This window comes from Pagrus major, chromosome 4 (assembly GCF_040436345.1).
Source record: "Pagrus major chromosome 4, Pma_NU_1.0".
In the NCBI taxonomy this organism is placed as follows: domain Eukaryota; kingdom Metazoa; phylum Chordata; class Actinopteri; order Spariformes; family Sparidae; genus Pagrus; species Pagrus major.
Window position 1 is genome coordinate 39,412,800 of NC_133218.1, and position 21,439 is coordinate 39,434,238.

The following is a 21,439-nucleotide window of genomic DNA, read 5'->3' on the forward strand; positions in this document are numbered from 1 at the left end:
CTCGTCATTAAAAGAATCAGAGCGACGTCATCGTGTCTCCTGCAGGTGGAGGTGTTTTACTGAGGAACTGTTGGTGTCGGTGAAGCGACCCGGGTCCGGTCCAGTGCTGCTCCACCAGCTGCAGAAGACCTCCAAGCACTACCGACAGCTCCGACACACCGACACACCAATGAGACGGCCCATCACTCTGAAACACGCCCGCACACACACAGGTGAGCGAGGTAACGGGTCACATGACCAGACAGGAAGACACTCGGTTCGCATGACTGAATCTTCTACCAACTGACCTGCAGGGACCCAGTGCAGGTGTCAGACCAGGTGTGGCCCCGCCCATCCCAAAGGAGCCGGACGCCTCGCTGACGGTCAGCAGAAACTTCCTGCGAGCGTCGAGTGACATCGCTGAGATCTACATTTCCTGTGACGGCACCGCCCCCTGCTGGTGAGACTGTAGGGAAGGAAACGAGGAGGTAAAGAAGGAGAGGAGGAGGAAGAAGTGAAGGAAGCAAGGAAAGGAGGTAGAGAAGGAAGGATAGGAGATGAGTAAGGAGGCCTGTGACCTCTGACCTGAGGCTGAAGGCAGCAGAGGAGGAGTTAACACTGTGTGACCTCCTCCTGGCTCTTCCTCCTCACTCAGCCTTGAGTCCTGACTGAAGGTCACTCTCCTGCTCCTGATTGGTCCAGAACGCAGACATGAGCGAGGAGCCAGAGCCACAGGACACCTGTCTGCAGGACACAGGAAGTTAGTTAACATGAGACAGGCTGCTTTTCATTACGCTGATGTGTCTCCTCGTTTCCTTCACTTGTCTCTTCCTTGAGCCTCCTCTCTCCTCGTTCCTCGTCTCCTCTCTCCTCGTCTCCATGAGGTGCTTTAAGCGGCTGGAAGATCCTCCATGATGTCGAGGAGGAGGATTGATTTTGGGTGACGAAGGCGAGAGGACGTGAGGAGGAACGTTAGCATAATGAAAAGCTGCCACAGACAGCATCACAGTCCCTGTTTGATTGACAGGTGGTTTGTGGGAAATGTAGTTCAGAAACATGGAGGACAGATGAGACTGAAGATTAAATCTGACCTTCATCACTGCTCCTCATCAGGACACATCAAACCTGGAGAGAGACAGAAAGAAGGAATAAAGTAGAATAGGAAGAGTGATCCTGTCTGTGCTCTGCTGACAGGTGAGCTGACTCACCTGAGGAGACACCTGAAGATCCAGGTCCTCTCAGCTGGTCTGGACTCCTGCAGAGACGATCATGTGAAGACTTCCTGTCCCGCTGCAGGTGAGTGTTTGTGTTTGGTCGTCAAGGAAACAGTTTGGCGCACACACACACACACACACACACACACACACACACACACACACACACACACACACACACACACACACAGGTCTGACCTCGTTATCAGATCGTCAGTAATAATAAAAACTTAAGTAATTCTAACAAAATGAGGAAATAAGGAGCAGCAGCTGATTGGCTCTCTGAGTACGAACCAAAGTTTAATCCATCATTTCTTTAATTATTGACTCGTTAGTTTCTCTTCTGATTCATCAAAAAACTGACTTCAGTCAAATCTGAACATCGGTAGAACAAAAGTTGTTTGATCAGCTGACACTGTGATGACATCACAGAGCAGGAAGTGGAAGACAGAAATCATTTTTTTCAGTTTTTACACAAAAATCACATTTTTTGATCTATAAAAGATTGAGAGCAGAAAAACATCCAGCTGCTGATCAATAACTGTGAGCTCTCTGCAGTGAACTGATCACTTTCATATAGTAATTACACTGAACAAAAATATAAACGCAACACTTTTGTTTTTGCTCCCATTGTTCATGAGCTGAACTCAAAGATCTAAAACATTTTCTATTTACACAAAAAACCATTTCCCTCAAATATTGTTCACAAATCTGTGTTAGTGAGCACTTCTCCTTTGCCGGGATAATCCATCCCACCTCACAGGTGTGGCATATCAAGATGCTGGTTAGACAGCATGATAGTTCACAGCCCCATGTTGCAAGGATCTGTACACAATTCCTGGAAGCTGAAAACATCCCAGTTCTTGCGTGGCCAGCATACTCACCGGACATGTCACCCATTGAGCGTGTTTGGGATGCTCTGGATTGGCGTATACGACAGCGTGTTCCAGTTCCTGCCAATATCCAGCAACTTCGCACAGCCACTGAAGAGGAGTGGACCAACATCCCACAGGCCACAATCAACAACCTGATCAACTCCATGCGAAGGAGATGTGTTGCACTGCGTGAGGCAAATGGTGGTCACACCAGATGCTGACTGGTTTTCTGACCCCCCCAATAAAGCAAAACTGCACATTTCAGAGTGGCCAGCCGAAGGCACACCTGTGCAATATTCATGCTGTTGAATCAGCATCTTGATATGCCACACCTGTGAGGTGGGATGGATTATCTCGGCAAAGGAGAAGTGCTCACTAACACAGATTTGTGAACAATATTTGAGGGAAATGGATCTTTTGTGTAAATAGAAAAAGTTTTAGATCTTTGAGTTCAGCTCATGAAAAATGGGAGCAAAAACAAAAGTGTTGCGTTTATATATCTGTTCGGTGTGTATTTAAACTGATTTCCTGAACTAAAACATGTTTGTGTAAAAATAAAGACAAATCAAACAGTTCTGAAGTTTTAAGTAAAAATTTAATATTTTTCTGAAAAATGTTCCTTAAACGTCTCTGTGCAGCTCTGATCCTCCTGTTATCAATACATCTGATCAGAGTTCAGTAACAAACACTCAGAATAATAATAATGTATATTTTTGCATAGCGATGTTTTAGCAAAGTTACAAAGTGCTGCAGAATAAAAAAACATCAGTTTAAACAGAATTTACAGACGAAACAAACAACCAGTGAAGCTACTGAAGGATTTTAACAGCTCAGCTCCACAATTGATTATTAAATAATTAACTCTGGCAGCTGATTGTTTCTTTATAACTTTCAACAAAATAAAAAGAGGAATATCAAAGTTTCCTTCATCAACCAGAAATAACTATGTAAGTCACTTCAGTATTGATCAGTGATACGTTCTGATTGTTAAAGCATATTTTTATGAGAAGAACAAAAAGTGAAGCTGAGATTAATATTTAACACTGCTGCAGTGAGGCTGTAAACACTTCAGTTATCTTCAGAACAACAACAGTTAAAAACACATCTGATGTTTTTTAACTAATGGATCAGTGTTCTGATAATGATCGCTGCTGACTGAATGTTGAGTGGTTTCAAAGAAATAAAATACAAAAATATAGAAAAACATCAAGAACTTGGGTAATTGATAACTTCATGAAAAACACGCAGACAGTGAACGTCTGTCTTCAGTTCATCTCGTTCAGACTAACAGATAATTAATGTGCCGGGTAAAAACTCTGATCAGCCTAATGTCATGTTTCTAAATCCAGCTCAACAATCGTAACGTTATCAGAAGGTTATTAAGACAAAACATCACACATTGATTCATAAACACTCTGTGGGAGATTTAAACACCATCTGTATATTTTCTGTTTCATATTTATAGGTAGTTTTTTTTAAGGAGGCACCAACAGAACCAGTTCAGTGCTTCTTGATTTAAGACATGTTGGTGACTGGTTTTAAAAATCAAGACAAAATGTTTCACATGTAAAATTATAATCTGTAAATTAATGTGCTGCTGCAACATTTCAAAGAAACTAATATGTAACAGAGTGAGACATCTCATGACTCCACACCAGCTTTGGTAAAATTAAAAAGCAACCATGCTCTGCTCTTCATCCTCATCCTCCTCCTGACTGCAGTGAGAAGCAGACAGACTTTCCCCAACACGTTTTCTTCTTCATGTTTCCACAGGTTTGTTCCTGTCCCCCTCCTGCAGCAGGCTCCGCCTACAGCAGGCTCCGCCTACAGCAGCAAACACCTGAAGAAGCTCTTTTTAGAGCCGGACTCAGTGATTTTAACAGGTCCACCTCCACCTGAAGGGTTGTTGTCATTCTGCAGGAAGAAACGCACAGAGGTTAAAGGTCAGAGACGGACCAATCAGCTTCAGTCACATAGTAATTAATCAGCAGTGTTGTTATGGAGCCTCATTAACTGAGTGTAAAACAGCTGATGTTGATGAAGTTCTCAGTCATCCAGGTCCTGGTACCTCAAAGTTCTGTATCGTAGTCAACTGGATGTGTTTCAGTTTGTTGAAGACGTTTCGCGTCTCATCCAAGAGGCTTCTTCACTTCTGAGGAGCTGCAGGCTTTAAACTATGTGTGGGAGTGTCCTTACAGAGTCGTTAAGGACACGTTAGGGTTGCTAAGGCCAGGTGAGTCCAGGTGTGAATGGTTGTTAAGCTGTCTGAGGGGAGGGCTCAGTACTGCATTGTAGGTGGGTGATCAGTGATGTCGTGGGCCTCGTCCACCGACCGTCTGTGAACAGAGGAGGTGGCCTAAGACATCACCCACCTACAATGCAGTACTAGTAGATCGTGAGCTGTTGTTTCCATGGTAACCACACCGACCTCCCCTCCACAACAGCTGGGTGGGTCGGTGTGTTTACTGGGGAAACTACAGCTCACAATCTGAGCATCACTACTGATTACTTTAAAATCAAACACAAGAAAAACTACGGAAGCCCTGAAGGGCAAGTGAGAAAATCTGTTTTCTGACTTGAGAGCTGGTGACAAAAGGTTCTGACGGCTCATCAGCACCAGTAACTTTCCTCATCAAGATGATCCCTCAAAACCTTTTTCCACCAGTTCGAGTCAGAAACAGCAGAGAGGAGAATTAAGAGTCCAACTGTTCACTCAGTCATACACAACCAATCAGAGGGAGAGTGGGCGGGGCTTACTGGATCCATAACAACACATGTTCCCTCTAGAGAACAGAGCTGCTGTCTGTCTGGTTCAAACTCACCATCTTCCTGTTCAGTCTGGTCATGATGTCTCTGCCCAGAGTGAGAAAGGCCTGAGGAACAAAAGCATCACATTAACATCAGAGACGATTTATTGTGTTTCACTGTGAACTGTGTGAAAGTTGTTCTGCTGGTGTCTCACCTCCTCCACGTTGATGCTGGACTTTGCACTGGTTTCTAAAAACTTGATCCCGTAATCGATCGCCAGCTGAACGATGAGAAGAGACGAGTTAGATGTGTCGTCACAGTGATCAGACAATAAACTGCTGTTGAATTCAGAGTGGAAGATCAATTGTTTTGTATCGATGTGTCCTGATGGAGGACACCGACCTTCTCTCCTCTCTCCTTGGACACTTGTCTCTTGTCGTTCATGTCACATTTGTTTCCCAGGACCATTCTCTCCACGTCTGAAGACGCGTGCTGAAAACACACATGGAGGACGTTACTGTGGACGCCCACATCAGTCTGACAACAACTAAATATCAATAAACATGAAGACGTTTCAGTGACTCTGGTCTTATTTGTTTGTCTCCATCCAGGTGATGAAGCTGCTTTTTGTTTATACTGAAGTTCAACAAGACAAAGATCCAAGTCACTTTAAATAACTACGTTTAATTATAATACATTATTTAATTATTGTTGGACAGACTGTCTCCTGCTCAGGTGTGTGCAGGTATCCTGTCAGCCTGAGGAAGACGATCGAGCCGCTACATGTTGGTTCAAACATCTCAATAAAGGCTTTTTAAGTCAGAAGAGTAACTTGGAAATTTTTTCTCTTTTTGAACTGATGTGAAACTCACTCTGGCCACCAGATGGCAGCACTGATGCTGCTGGATGCTTTGTTTTAAAACATGTTGTCATGTGATGTCAGAGGGGCGGGGCCTACCTCCTCAATGTTGCGTATCCAGTTCCTGATGTTATCGAAGGACTTCTCGTTGGTGATGTCATACACCAGCATGATGCCCTGCAACACAAAGGACAGGAAGTGACTGAACAGGAAGTGCCCGAGCAGTTGGTGGCATTTACCCCTGAACACACACACACACACACACACACACACACACACACACACACACACACACACACACACACACACACACACACACACACACACACACACACACACACACACACTTTATTTCAGCTTTTGCTCGATCAGTGAATCTGACAGCTTCGCTGTGTTGTTGGTTTGTGACCGTAGTGAAGTTAGTTTTAAGTTGGACGGACGTTCAGTCCGGAGACACTTTTAGGGCAAAAAAAGCTGCTTTGTTCTTAATGTGGCCAAAGACAAATATGACGTCTGTAACAATAATGGAAAGGAGACGGTCCAACGTGCCTCGGTCACTATGGAGGAGGAAGTGATGTCGACTGCTGACTGGAATAAAATTGGTAAAAAAACTAAACGGTAAGAAACTAATCATGTTGGTTTGTGACACAGTAAAAAACTGTAAACTCACAACAGTGGCGTCAGTTAAACCCTATCGACAGAACATGAGCCAACATGAAGCAACAGCTTGTTTGATGAACGGACTGACGGTATACTCTGCTAACGGAGGCAGACAGGCGTCATACAGGTGCAAATCCACACGTGTAACAACACGCAAAGTCACAGATGAGCTCCATCGTTCACTGCGTCTGCGTGTACAGTGAACGCATCTCTGGTACACGGCCGTGACCACGCTTGTACTCAACAACACTGACATGTGTTGCAGAACGTAATGTGTTGCATCTCCACTCAGTGATCCACCTGTCTGTCACATATCACACCTCACAGTAATCCACCTGTCTGTCTGTCACATATCACACCTCACAGTAATCCACCTGTCTGTCTGTCACATATCACACCTCACAGTAATCCACCTGTCTGTCTGTCACATATCACACCTCACAGTAATCTGTCTGTCACATCTCACAGTAATCCACCTGTCTGTCTGTCTGTCACATATCACACCTCACAGTAATCTACCTGTCTGTCTGTCACATCTCACAGTAATCCACCTGTCTGTCACATATCACACCTCACAGTAATCTACCTGTCTGTCTGTCACATCTCACAATAATCCACCTGTCTGTCACATATCACACCTCACAATAATCTACCTGTCTGTCTGTCACATCTCACAGTAATCCACCTGTCTGTCTGTCTGTCACATATCACACCTCACAGTAATCTACCTGTCTGTCTGTCACATCTCACAATAATCCACCTGTCTGTCACATATCACACCTCACAATAATCTACCTGTCTGTCACATATCACACCTCACAGTAATCTGTCTGTCTGTCACATATCACACCTCACAGTAATCTACCTGTCTGTCTGTCACAGATAACACCTCACAATAATCTGTCTGTCACATATCACACCTCACAGTAATCTACCTGTCTGTCTGTCACATCTCACAATAATCTGTCTGTCTGTCACATATCACACCTCACAGTAATCTGTCTGTCTGTCACATATCACACCTCACAGTAATCTACCTGTCTGTCTGTCACAGATAACACCTCATAGTTTCTGTCTGTCTGTCACAGATAACACCTCATAGTTTCTACCTGTCTGTCACATATCACACCTCATAGTAATCTGTCTGTCTGTCACATATCACACCTCACAATAAACTACCTGTCTGTCTGTCTGTCACATATCACACCTCACAGTAATCTGTCTGTCTGTCACATATCACACCTCACAGTAATCCACCTGTCTGTCTGTCTGTCACATATCACACCTCATAGTAATCTGTCTGTCTGTCACATATCACACCTCACAGTAATCTGTCTGTCTGTCACATATCACACCTCACAGTAATCTGTCTGTCTGTCTGTCACATATCACACCTCACAGTAATCCACCTGTCTGTCAGTCTGTCACATATCACACCTCACAGTAATCTACCTGTCTGTCACATATCACACCTCACAGTAATCTACCTGTCTGTCACATATCACACCTCACAGTAATCTACCTGTCTGTCTGTCACATATCACACCTCACAGTAATCTACCTGTCTGTCACATATCACACCTCACAGTAATCTACCTGTCTGTCACATATCACACCTCACAGTAATCTACCTGTCTGTCACATATCACACCTCACAGTAATCTGTCTGTCTGTCTGTCTGTCACATATCACACCTCATAGTAATCTGTCTGTCTGTCACATATCACACCTCACAATAATCTACCTGTCTGTCTGTCACATATCACACCTCACAATAATCTACCTGTCTGTCACATATCACACCTCACAGTAATCTGTCTGTCTGTCTGTCACATATCACACCTCACAGTAATCTACCTGTCTGTCACAGATAACACCTCATAGTTTCTACCTGTCTGTCACATATCACACCTCACAGTAATCTGTCTGTCTGTCACATATCACACCTCACAGTAATCTACCTGTCTGTCACATATCACACCTCACAGTAATCTGTCTGTCTGTCTGTCTGTCACATATCACACCTCATAGTAATCTGTCTGTCTGTCACATATCACACCTCACAATAATCTACCTGTCTGTCTGTCACATATCACACCTCACAGTAATCTACCTGTCTGTCACAGATAACACCTCACAGTAATCTGTCTGTCTGTCTGTCACATATCACACCTCACAGTAATCTACCTGTCTGTCACAGATAACACCTCATAGTTTCTACCTGTCTGTCACATATCACACCTCACAGTAATCTGTCTGTCTGTCACATATCACACCTCACAGTAATCTACCTGTCTGTCACATATCACACCTCACAGTAATCTACCTGTCTGTCACATATCACACCTCACAGTAATCTACCTGTCTGTCACATATCACACCTCACAGTAATCTGTCTGTCTGTCTGTCTGTCACATATCACACCTCATAGTAATCTGTCTGTCTGTCACATATCACACCTCACAATAATCTACCTGTCTGTCTGTCACATATCACACCTCACAATAATCTACCTGTCTGTCACATATCACACCTCACAGTAATCTGTCTGTCTGTCTGTCACATATCACACCTCACAGTAATCTACCTGTCTGTCACAGATAACACCTCATAGTTTCTACCTGTCTGTCACATATCACACCTCACAGTAATCTGTCTGTCTGTCACATATCACACCTCACAGTAATCTACCTGTCTGTCACATATCACACCTCACAGTAATCTACCTGTCTGTCACATATCACACCTCACAGTAATCTACCTGTCTGTCACATATCACACCTCACAATAATCTACCTGTCTGTCACATATCACACCTCACAGTAATCTGTCTGTCTGTCTGTCACATATCACACCTCACAGTAATCTACCTGTCTGTCACAGATAACACCTCATAGTTTCTACCTGTCTGTCACATATCACACCTCACAGTAATCTGTCTGTCTGTCTGTCTGTCACATATCACACCTCACAGTAATCTACCTGTCTGTCACAGATAACACCTCATAGTTTCTACCTGTCTGTCACATATCACACCTCACAGTAATCTGTCTGTCTGTCACATATCACACCTCACAGTAATCTACCTGTCTGTCACATATCACACCTCACAGTAATCTACCTGTCTGTCACATATCACACCTCACAGTAATCTACCTGTCTGTCACATATCACACCTCACAGTAATCTGTCTGTCTGTCACATATCACACCTCATAGTAATCTGTCTGTCTGTCACATATCACACCTCACAATAATCTACCTGTCTGTCTGTCACATATCACACCTCACAATAATCTACCTGTCTGTCACATATCACACCTCACAGTAATCTGTCTGTCTGTCTGTCACATATCACACCTCACAGTAATCTACCTGTCTGTCACAGATAACACCTCATAGTTTCTACCTGTCTGTCACATATCACACCTCACAGTAATCTGTCTGTCTGTCACATATCACACCTCACAGTAATCTACCTGTCTGTCACATATCACACCTCACAGTAATCTACCTGTCTGTCACATATCACACCTCACAGTAATCTACCTGTCTGTCACATATCACACCTCACAATAATCTACCTGTCTGTCACATATCACACCTCACAGTAATCTGTCTGTCTGTCTGTCACATATCACACCTCACAGTAATCTACCTGTCTGTCACAGATAACACCTCATATTTCTACCTGTCTGTCACATATCACACCTCACAGTAATCTGTCTGTCTGTCTGTCTGTCACATATCACACCTCACAGTAATCTACCTGTCTGTCACAGATAACACCTCATAGTTTCTACCTGTCTGTCACATATCACACCTCACAGTAATCTGTCTGTCTGTCACATATCACACCTCACAGTAATCTGTCTGTCTGTCTGTCACATATCACACCTCACAGTAATCCACCTGTCTGTCAGTCTGTCACATATCACACCTCACAGTAATCTGTCTGTCACATATCACACCTCACAATAATCTACCTGTCTGTCTGTCACATATCACACCTCACAATAATCTACCTGTCTGTCTGTCACATATCACACCTCACAGTAATCTACCTGTCTGTCTGTCACATATCACACCTCACAGTAATCTGTCTGTCTGTCACATATCACACCTCACAGTAATCTACCTGTCTGTCACATATCACACCTCACAGTAATCTACCTGTCTGTCACATATCACACCTCACAGTAATCTACCTGTCTGTCACATATCACACCTCACAGTAATCTGTCTGTCTGTCACATATCACACCTCATAGTAATCTGTCTGTCTGTCACATATCACACCTCACAATAATCTACCTGTCTGTCTGTCACATATCACACCTCACAATAATCTACCTGTCTGTCACATATCACACCTCACAGTAATCTGTCTGTCTGTCTGTCACATATCACACCTCACAGTAATCTACCTGTCTGTCACAGATAACACCTCATAGTTTCTACCTGTCTGTCACATATCACACCTCACAGTAATCTGTCTGTCTGTCACATATCACACCTCACAGTAATCTACCTGTCTGTCACATATCACACCTCACAGTAATCTACCTGTCTGTCACATATCACACCTCACAGTAATCTACCTGTCTGTCACATATCACACCTCACAATAATCTACCTGTCTGTCACATATCACACCTCACAGTAATCTGTCTGTCTGTCTGTCACATATCACACCTCACAGTAATCTACCTGTCTGTCACAGATAACACCTCATAGTTTCTACCTGTCTGTCACATATCACACCTCACAGTAATCTGTCTGTCTGTCTGTCTGTCACATATCACACCTCACAGTAATCTACCTGTCTGTCACAGATAACACCTCATAGTTTCTACCTGTCTGTCACATATCACACCTCACAGTAATCTGTCTGTCTGTCACATATCACACCTCACAGTAATCTGTCTGTCTGTCTGTCACATATCACACCTCACAGTAATCCACCTGTCTGTCAGTCTGTCACATATCACACCTCACAGTAATCTGTCTGTCACATATCACACCTCACAATAATCTACCTGTCTGTCTGTCACATATCACACCTCACAATAATCTACCTGTCTGTCTGTCACATATCACACCTCACAGTAATCTACCTGTCTGTCTGTCACATATCACACCTCACAGTAATCTGTCTGTCTGTCACATATCACACCTCACAGTAATCTACCTGTCTGTCTGTCACATCTCACAATAATCTGTCTGTCTGTCACATATCACACCTCACAGTAATCTACCTGTCTGTCACATATCACACCTCACAGTAATCTGTCTGTCACATATCACACCTCTTAGTAATCTGTCTGTCTGTCACATATCACACCTCACAGTAATCTACCTGTCTGTCACATATCACACCTCACAGTAATCTACCTGTCTGTCACATATCACACCTCACAGTAATCTACCTGTCTGTCACATATCACACCTCACAGTAATCTACCTGTCTGTCACATATCACACCTCACAGTAATCTACCTGTCTGTCACATATCACACCTCACAGTAATCTACCTGTCTGTCACATATCACACCTCACAGTAATCTGTATGTCTGTCTGTCTGTCACATATCACACCTCATAGTAATCTGTCTGTCTGTCACATATCACACCTCACAATAATCTACCTGTCTGTCTGTCACATATCACACCTCACAATAATCTACCTGTCTGTCACATATCACACCTCACAGTAATCTGTCTGTCTGTCTGTCACATATCACACCTCACAGTAATCTACCTGTCTGTCACAGATAACACCTCATAGTTTCTACCTGTCTGTCACATATCACACCTCACAGTAATCTGTCTGTCTGTCACATATCACACCTCACAGTAATCTGTCTGTCTGTCTGTCACATATCACACCTCACAGTAATCCACCTGTCTGTCAGTCTGTCACATATCACACCTCACAGTAATCTGTCTGTCACATATCACACCTCACAATAATCTACCTGTCTGTCTGTCACATATCACACCTCACAATAATCTACCTGTCTGTCACATATCACACCTCACAGTAATCTACCTGTCTGTCTGTCACAGATAACACCTCATAGTTTCTACCTGTCTGTCACATATCACACCTCACAGTAATCTACCTGTCTGTCTGTCACATATCACACCTCACAGTAATCTGTCTGTCTGTCACATCTCACAATAATCTACCTGTCTGTCACATATCACACCTCACAGTAATCTACCTGTCTGTCTGTCACATATCACACCTCACAGTAATCTGTCTGTCTGTCACATATCACACCTCACAGTAATCTGTCTGTCTGTCACATATCACACCTCACAGTAATCTGTCTGTCTGTCAGTCTGTCACATATCACACCTCACAGTAATCTACCTGTCTGTCACATATCACACCTCACAGTAATCTACCTGTCTGTCACATATCACACCTCACAGTAATCTACCTGTCTGTCTGTCACATATCACACCTCACAGTAATCTACCTGTCTGTCACATATCACACCTCACAGTAATCTACCTGTCTGTCACATATCACACCTCACAGTAATCTACCTGTCTGTCACATATCACACCTCACAGTAATCTGTCTGTCTGTCTGTCTGTCACATATCACACCTCATAGTAATCTGTCTGTCTGTCACATATCACACCTCACAATAATCTACCTGTCTGTCTGTCACATATCACACCTCACAATAATCTACCTGTCTGTCACATATCACACCTCACAGTAATCTGTCTGTCTGTCTGTCACATATCACACCTCACAGTAATCTACCTGTCTGTCACAGATAACACCTCATAGTTTCTACCTGTCTGTCACATATCACACCTCACAGTAATCTGTCTGTCTGTCACATATCACACCTCACAGTAATCTACCTGTCTGTCACATATCACACCTCACAGTAATCTGTCTGTCTGTCTGTCTGTCACATATCACACCTCATAGTAATCTGTCTGTCTGTCACATATCACACCTCACAATAATCTACCTGTCTGTCTGTCACATATCACACCTCACAGTAATCTACCTGTCTGTCACAGATAACACCTCACAGTAATCTGTCTGTCTGTCTGTCACATATCACACCTCACAGTAATCTACCTGTCTGTCACAGATAACACCTCATAGTTTCTACCTGTCTGTCACATATCACACCTCACAGTAATCTGTCTGTCTGTCACATATCACACCTCACAGTAATCTACCTGTCTGTCACATATCACACCTCACAGTAATCTACCTGTCTGTCACATATCACACCTCACAGTAATCTACCTGTCTGTCACATATCACACCTCACAGTAATCTGTCTGTCTGTCTGTCTGTCACATATCACACCTCATAGTAATCTGTCTGTCTGTCACATATCACACCTCACAATAATCTACCTGTCTGTCTGTCACATATCACACCTCACAATAATCTACCTGTCTGTCACATATCACACCTCACAGTAATCTGTCTGTCTGTCTGTCACATATCACACCTCACAGTAATCTACCTGTCTGTCACAGATAACACCTCATAGTTTCTACCTGTCTGTCACATATCACACCTCACAGTAATCTGTCTGTCTGTCACATATCACACCTCACAGTAATCTACCTGTCTGTCACATATCACACCTCACAGTAATCTACCTGTCTGTCACATATCACACCTCACAGTAATCTACCTGTCTGTCACATATCACACCTCACAATAATCTACCTGTCTGTCACATATCACACCTCACAGTAATCTGTCTGTCTGTCTGTCACATATCACACCTCACAGTAATCTACCTGTCTGTCACAGATAACACCTCATAGTTTCTACCTGTCTGTCACATATCACACCTCACAGTAATCTGTCTGTCTGTCTGTCTGTCACATATCACACCTCACAGTAATCTACCTGTCTGTCACAGATAACACCTCATAGTTTCTACCTGTCTGTCACATATCACACCTCACAGTAATCTGTCTGTCTGTCACATATCACACCTCACAGTAATCTACCTGTCTGTCACATATCACACCTCACAGTAATCTACCTGTCTGTCACATATCACACCTCACAGTAATCTACCTGTCTGTCACATATCACACCTCACAGTAATCTGTCTGTCTGTCACATATCACACCTCATAGTAATCTGTCTGTCTGTCACATATCACACCTCACAATAATCTACCTGTCTGTCTGTCACATATCACACCTCACAATAATCTACCTGTCTGTCACATATCACACCTCACAGTAATCTGTCTGTCTGTCTGTCACATATCACACCTCACAGTAATCTACCTGTCTGTCACAGATAACACCTCATAGTTTCTACCTGTCTGTCACATATCACACCTCACAGTAATCTGTCTGTCTGTCACATATCACACCTCACAGTAATCTACCTGTCTGTCACATATCACACCTCACAGTAATCTACCTGTCTGTCACATATCACACCTCACAGTAATCTACCTGTCTGTCACATATCACACCTCACAATAATCTACCTGTCTGTCACATATCACACCTCACAGTAATCTGTCTGTCTGTCTGTCACATATCACACCTCACAGTAATCTACCTGTCTGTCACAGATAACACCTCATATTTCTACCTGTCTGTCACATATCACACCTCACAGTAATCTGTCTGTCTGTCTGTCTGTCACATATCACACCTCACAGTAATCTACCTGTCTGTCACAGATAACACCTCATAGTTTCTACCTGTCTGTCACATATCACACCTCACAGTAATCTGTCTGTCTGTCACATATCACACCTCACAGTAATCTGTCTGTCTGTCTGTCACATATCACACCTCACAGTAATCCACCTGTCTGTCAGTCTGTCACATATCACACCTCACAGTAATCTGTCTGTCACATATCACACCTCACAATAATCTACCTGTCTGTCTGTCACATATCACACCTCACAATAATCTACCTGTCTGTCTGTCACATATCACACCTCACAGTAATCTACCTGTCTGTCTGTCACATATCACACCTCACAGTAATCTGTCTGTCTGTCACATATCACACCTCACAGTAATCTACCTGTCTGTCACATATCACACCTCACAGTAATCTACCTGTCTGTCACATATCACACCTCACAGTAATCTACCTGTCTGTCACATATCACACCTCACAGTAATCTGTCTGTCTGTCACATATCACACCTCATAGTAATCTGTCTGTCTGTCACATATCACACCTCACAATAATCTACCTGTCTGTCTGTCACATATCACACCTCACAATAATCTACCTGTCTGTCACATATCACACCTCACAGTAATCTGTCTGTCTGTCTGTCACATATCACACCTCACAGTAATCTACCTGTCTGTCACAGATAACACCTCATAGTTTCTACCTGTCTGTCACATATCACACCTCACAGTAATCTGTCTGTCTGTCACATATCACACCTCACAGTAATCTACCTGTCTGTCACATATCACACCTCACAGTAATCTACCTGTCTGTCACATATCACACCTCACAGTAATCTACCTGTCTGTCACATATCACACCTCACAATAATCTACCTGTCTGTCACATATCACACCTCACAGTAATCTGTCTGTCTGTCTGTCACATATCACACCTCACAGTAATCTACCTGTCTGTCACAGATAACACCTCATAGTTTCTACCTGTCTGTCACATATCACACCTCACAGTAATCTGTCTGTCTGTCTGTCTGTCACATATCACACCTCACAGTAATCTACCTGTCTGTCACAGATAACACCTCATAGTTTCTACCTGTCTGTCACATATCACACCTCACAGTAATCTGTCTGTCTGTCACATATCACACCTCACAGTAATCTGTCTGTCTGTCTGTCACATATCACACCTCACAGTAATCCACCTGTCTGTCAGTCTGTCACATATCACACCTCACAGTAATCTGTCTGTCACATATCACACCTCACAATAATCTACCTGTCTGTCTGTCACATATCACACCTCACAATAATCTACCTGTCTGTCTGTCACATATCACACCTCACAGTAATCTACCTGTCTGTCTGTCACATATCACACCTCACAGTAATCTGTCTGTCTGTCACATATCACACCTCACAGTAATCTACCTGTCTGTCTGTCACATCTCACAATAATCTGTCTGTCTGTCACATATCACACCTCACAGTAATCTACCTGTCTGTCACATATCACACCTCACAGTAATCTGTCTGTCACATATCACACCTCTTAGTAATCTGTCTGTCTGTCACATATCACACCTCACAGTAATCTACCTGTCTGTCACATATCACACCTCACAGTAATCTACCTGTCTGTCACATATCACACCTCACAGTAATCTACCTGTCTGTCACATATCACACCTCACAGTAATCTACCTGTCTGTCACATATCACACCTCACAGTAATCTACCTGTCTGTCACATATCACACCTCACAGTAATCTACCTGTCTGTCACATATCACACCTCACAGTAATCTGTATGTCTGTCTGTCTGTCACATATCACACCTCATAGTAATCTGTCTGTCTGTCACATATCACACCTCACAATAATCTACCTGTCTGTCTGTCACATATCACACCTCACAATAATCTACCTGTCTGTCACATATCACACCTCACAGTAATCTGTCTGTCTGTCTGTCACATATCACACCTCACAGTAATCTACCTGTCTGTCACAGATAACACCTCATAGTTTCTACCTGTCTGTCACATATCACACCTCACAGTAATCTGTCTGTCTGTCACATATCACACCTCACAGTAATCTGTCTGTCTGTCTGTCACATATCACACCTCACAGTAATCCACCTGTCTGTCAGTCTGTCACATATCACACCTCACAGTAATCTGTCTGTCACATATCACACCTCACAATAATCTACCTGTCTGTCTGTCACATATCACACCTCACAATAATCTACCTGTCTGTCACATATCACACCTCACAGTAATCTACCTGTCTGTCTGTCACAGATAACACCTCATAGTTTCTACCTGTCTGTCACATATCACACCTCACAGTAATCTACCTGTCTGTCTGTCACATATCACACCTCACAGTAATCTGTCTGTCTGTCACATCTCACAATAATCTACCTGTCTGTCACATATCACACCTCACAGTAATCTACCTGTCTGTCTGTCACATATCACACCTCACAGTAATCTGTCTGTCTGTCACATATCACACCTCACAGTAATCTGTCTGTCTGTCACATATCACACCTCACAGTAATCTGTCTGTCTGTCACATATCACACCTCACAGTAATCTACCTGTCTGTCTGTCACATCTCACAATAATCTGTCTGTCTGTCACATATCACACCTCACAATAATCTACCTGTCTGTCACATATCACACCTCACAGTAATCTGTCTGTCTGTCACATATCACACCTCACAGTAATCTACCTGTCTGTCTGTCACAGATAACACCTCACAATAATCTACCTGTCTGTCACATATCACACCTCACAATAATCTACCTGTCTGTCACATATCACACCTCACAGTAATCTGTCTGTCTGTCACATATTACACCTCACAGTAATCTACCTGTCTGTCTGTCACAGATAACACCTCATAGTTTCTACCTGTCTGTCTGTCACAGATAACACCTCATAGTTTCTACCTGTCTGTCACATATCACACCTCATTGTAATCTGTCTGTCTGTCACATATCACACCTCACAATAATCTACCTGTCTGTCTGTCACAGATAACACCTCACAATAATCTACCTGTCTGTCACATATCACACCTCACAATAATCTACCTGTCTGTCACATATCACACCTCACAGTAATCTGTCTGTCTGTCACATATTACACCTCACAGTAATCTACCTGTCTGTCTGTCACAGATAACACCTCATAGTTTCTACCTGTCTGTCTGTCACAGATAACACCTCATAGTTTCTACCTGTCTGTCACATATCACACCTCATTGTAATCTGTCTGTCTGTCACATATCACACCTCACAATAATCTACCTGTCTGTCTGTCTGTCACATATCACACCTCACAGTAATCTACCTGTCTGTCTGTCACATATCACACCTCACAGTAATCTGTCTGTCTGTCACATATTACACCTCACAGTAATCTACCTGTCTGTCTGTCACAGATAACACCTCATAGTTTCTACCTGTCTGTCTGTCACAGATAACACCTCATAGTTTCTACCTGTCTGTCACATATCACACCTCATTGTAATCTGTCTGTCTGTCACATATCACACCTCACAATAATCTACCTGTCTGTCTGTCTGTCACATATCACACCTCACAGTAATCTACCTGTCTGTCTGTCACATATCACACCTCACAGTAATCTGTCTGTCTGTCACATATCACTAGGGTTGTACCGATCCGATCACGTGACTCGGAAATCGGGGCCGATCACGCCACTGAAGACTCGATCGGGACTCGGACGTTACGACCCGATCAGAGATCGGTTTTATATATATTTATTTAGTCATTATTTGTATTAGATTGTTGATATATGGGCTATTGGTGATTCAAAATAAAAAAAATAAAATGAGTATTTACTACCACCGTTTACGACATGCGCATGCGCAGAAGACCAGCACGCCAGTTTGTTTTGAAGCGGAGTGGCGAGTTGTGGCGCACCATGTCTGCTGTGTGGAAGTATTTTAAAGTGAGTGACGAGAACGATGCAGTTGCAAACTGTCAGATATGTAAATTTGGGATATCGAGGGGTGGTAAAATATAATAAAAAATAAGGGACACCTTGGATAGTTTTCTTCGATCTTTTTAATTTTTTAAATGTATTATAAGAGTATCGGATCGGGACTCGGTATCGGCAGATACTCAAAAATCAAAGGACTCGGACTCGTATCGGGGGCAAAAAACCCTGATCGGAGCATCCCTACATATCACACCTCACAGTAATCTGTCTGTCTGTCTGTCACATATCACACCTCACAGTAATCTGTCTGTCTGTCTGTCACATCTCACACCTCACAGTAATCTACCTGTCTGTCTGTCACATATCACACCTCACAGTAATCTACCTGTCTGTCTGTCACATCTCACAATAATCTGTCTGTCTGTCACATATCACACCTCACAGTAATCTGTCTGTCTGTCACATATCACACCTCACAGTAATCTACCTGTCTGTCTGTCACATCTCACAATAATCTGTCTGTCTGTCACATATCACACCTCACAATAATCTACCTGTCTGTCACATATCACACCTCACAGTAATCTGTCTGTCTGTCACATATCACACCTCACAGTAATCTACCTGTCTGTCTGTCACAGATAACACCTCACAATAATCTACCTGTCTGTCACATATCACACCTCACAATAATCTACCTGTCTGTCACATATCACACCTCACAGTAATCTGTCTGTCTGTCTGTCTGTCACATATCACACCTCACAGTAATATACCTGTCTGTCTGTCACAGATAACACCTCATAGTTTCTACCTGTCTGTCTGTCACAGATAACACCTCATAGTTTCTACCTGTCTGTCACATATCACACCTCATAGTAATCTGTCTGTGTGTCACATATCACACCTCACAATAATCTACCTGTCTGTCTGTCTGTCACATATCACACCTCACAGTAATCTACCTGTCTGTCTGTCACATATCACACCTCACAGTAATCTGTCTGTCTGTCACATATCACAGTAATCTGTCTGTCTGTCTGTCACATATCACACCTCATATTTCTACCTGTCCGTCTGTCACATATCACACCTCACAGTAATCTGTCTGTCTGTCACATATCACACCTCACAGTAATCTACATGTCTGTCACATATCACACCTCACAGTAATCTGTCTGTCTGTCACATATCACACCTCACAGTAATCTGTCTGTCTGTCACATATCACACCTCACAATAATCTACATGTCTGTCACATATCACACCTCACAGTAATCTGTCTGTCTGTCACATGTCACACCTCACAATAATCTACCTGTCTGTCTGTCACATATCACACCTCACAATAATCTACCTGTCTGTCACATATCACACCTCACAATAATCTACATGTCTGTCACATATCACACCTCACAGTAATCTGTCTGTCTGTCACATGTCACACCTCACAGTAATCCACCTGTCTGTCACATGTCACAATAATCTACCTGTCTGTCACATGTCACACCTCACAATAATCTACCTGTCTGTCTGTCTGTCACATATCACACCTCACAGTAATCTACCTGTCTGTCTGTCACATATCACACCTCACAGTAATCTACCCGTCTGTCACATGTCACACCTCACAATAATCTACCTGTCTGTCTGTCTGTCACATATCACACCTCACAGTAATCTATATGAATGACACATGATCTGTCCAATAGCAGAGAGGAAATTAGTGGGGGGCGTGTCTTACCATGGCTCCTCTGTAATAGGCCGTGGTGATGGTCCTGAACCTCTCCTGACCTGCTGTGTCCCTGCACACACAAAACACACAGAGTGAAGCTCTGAACATAGAAACCAGCTCTGATGTATTGTTCGTCACCGATAGAATCATTGATCGTCACTGATCAGGTTTCAGTGTTCACACTCACCATATCTGCAGTTTGATCTTCTTCCCGTCGAGCTCGATCGTCCTGATTTTAAAGTCGATTCCTGAAACACAACAGAGACACAAACTGATCACTTCCTGTAGGGCCACCATCAGGACAAACTGTACACACACACACACACACACACACACACACGGGTATTGATATTCTCTGATTATTGATCATCGTCAGGTTCTGAACATTCAGGTATGGTTTGGAGCTCTCAGTCTGGTGCCTTGCTGAAGGACATTTCAGTAGGTTGAGTGATCATCAGGCTCAGTCTCTGATTTATTCTCATATATAAATCAATCTGTATGAATGTGAGGTCTGACACATTTAACTCCACCCCTGTGAGGTGTGCGAGGTGCGTTTGATTCTCAGCTCTGAAGGTCGAGTGTGTCAGCTGACTGGGTGTGTCTGCGTGCTGAAACAGGAAGTGAAGATATTTTTATCAAAATAATGTGACCCACACTTCCTTCCTGCTTCTGAACACAAAATCTGTTTCCAAGAAGCTGACG

The 21,439-nt window shown here is 43.1% G+C and overlaps 1 protein-coding gene across 1 annotated transcript; it reads right to left on the bottom strand.

Moving 5' to 3' along the window:
• Window positions 1–2,641: 2,641 nt before the first annotated feature.
• LOC140994996 (ras-related protein Rab-8B) lies at window positions 2,642–20,980 on the bottom strand. The gene is made up of 7 exons (XM_073464875.1): window positions 20,925–20,980; window positions 20,747–20,807; window positions 5,775–5,852; window positions 5,219–5,308; window positions 5,031–5,096; window positions 4,891–4,941; window positions 2,642–3,982 (listed from the first exon to the last, which is right to left on the bottom strand). The coding sequence occupies exons 2-7, from the start codon at window positions 20,747–20,749 to the stop codon at window positions 3,893–3,895; spliced, it is 378 nt and encodes a 125-aa protein (XP_073320976.1). The 5' UTR covers window positions 20,750–20,807; window positions 20,925–20,980; the 3' UTR covers window positions 2,642–3,892.
• Window positions 20,981–21,439: the final 459 nt, after the last annotated feature.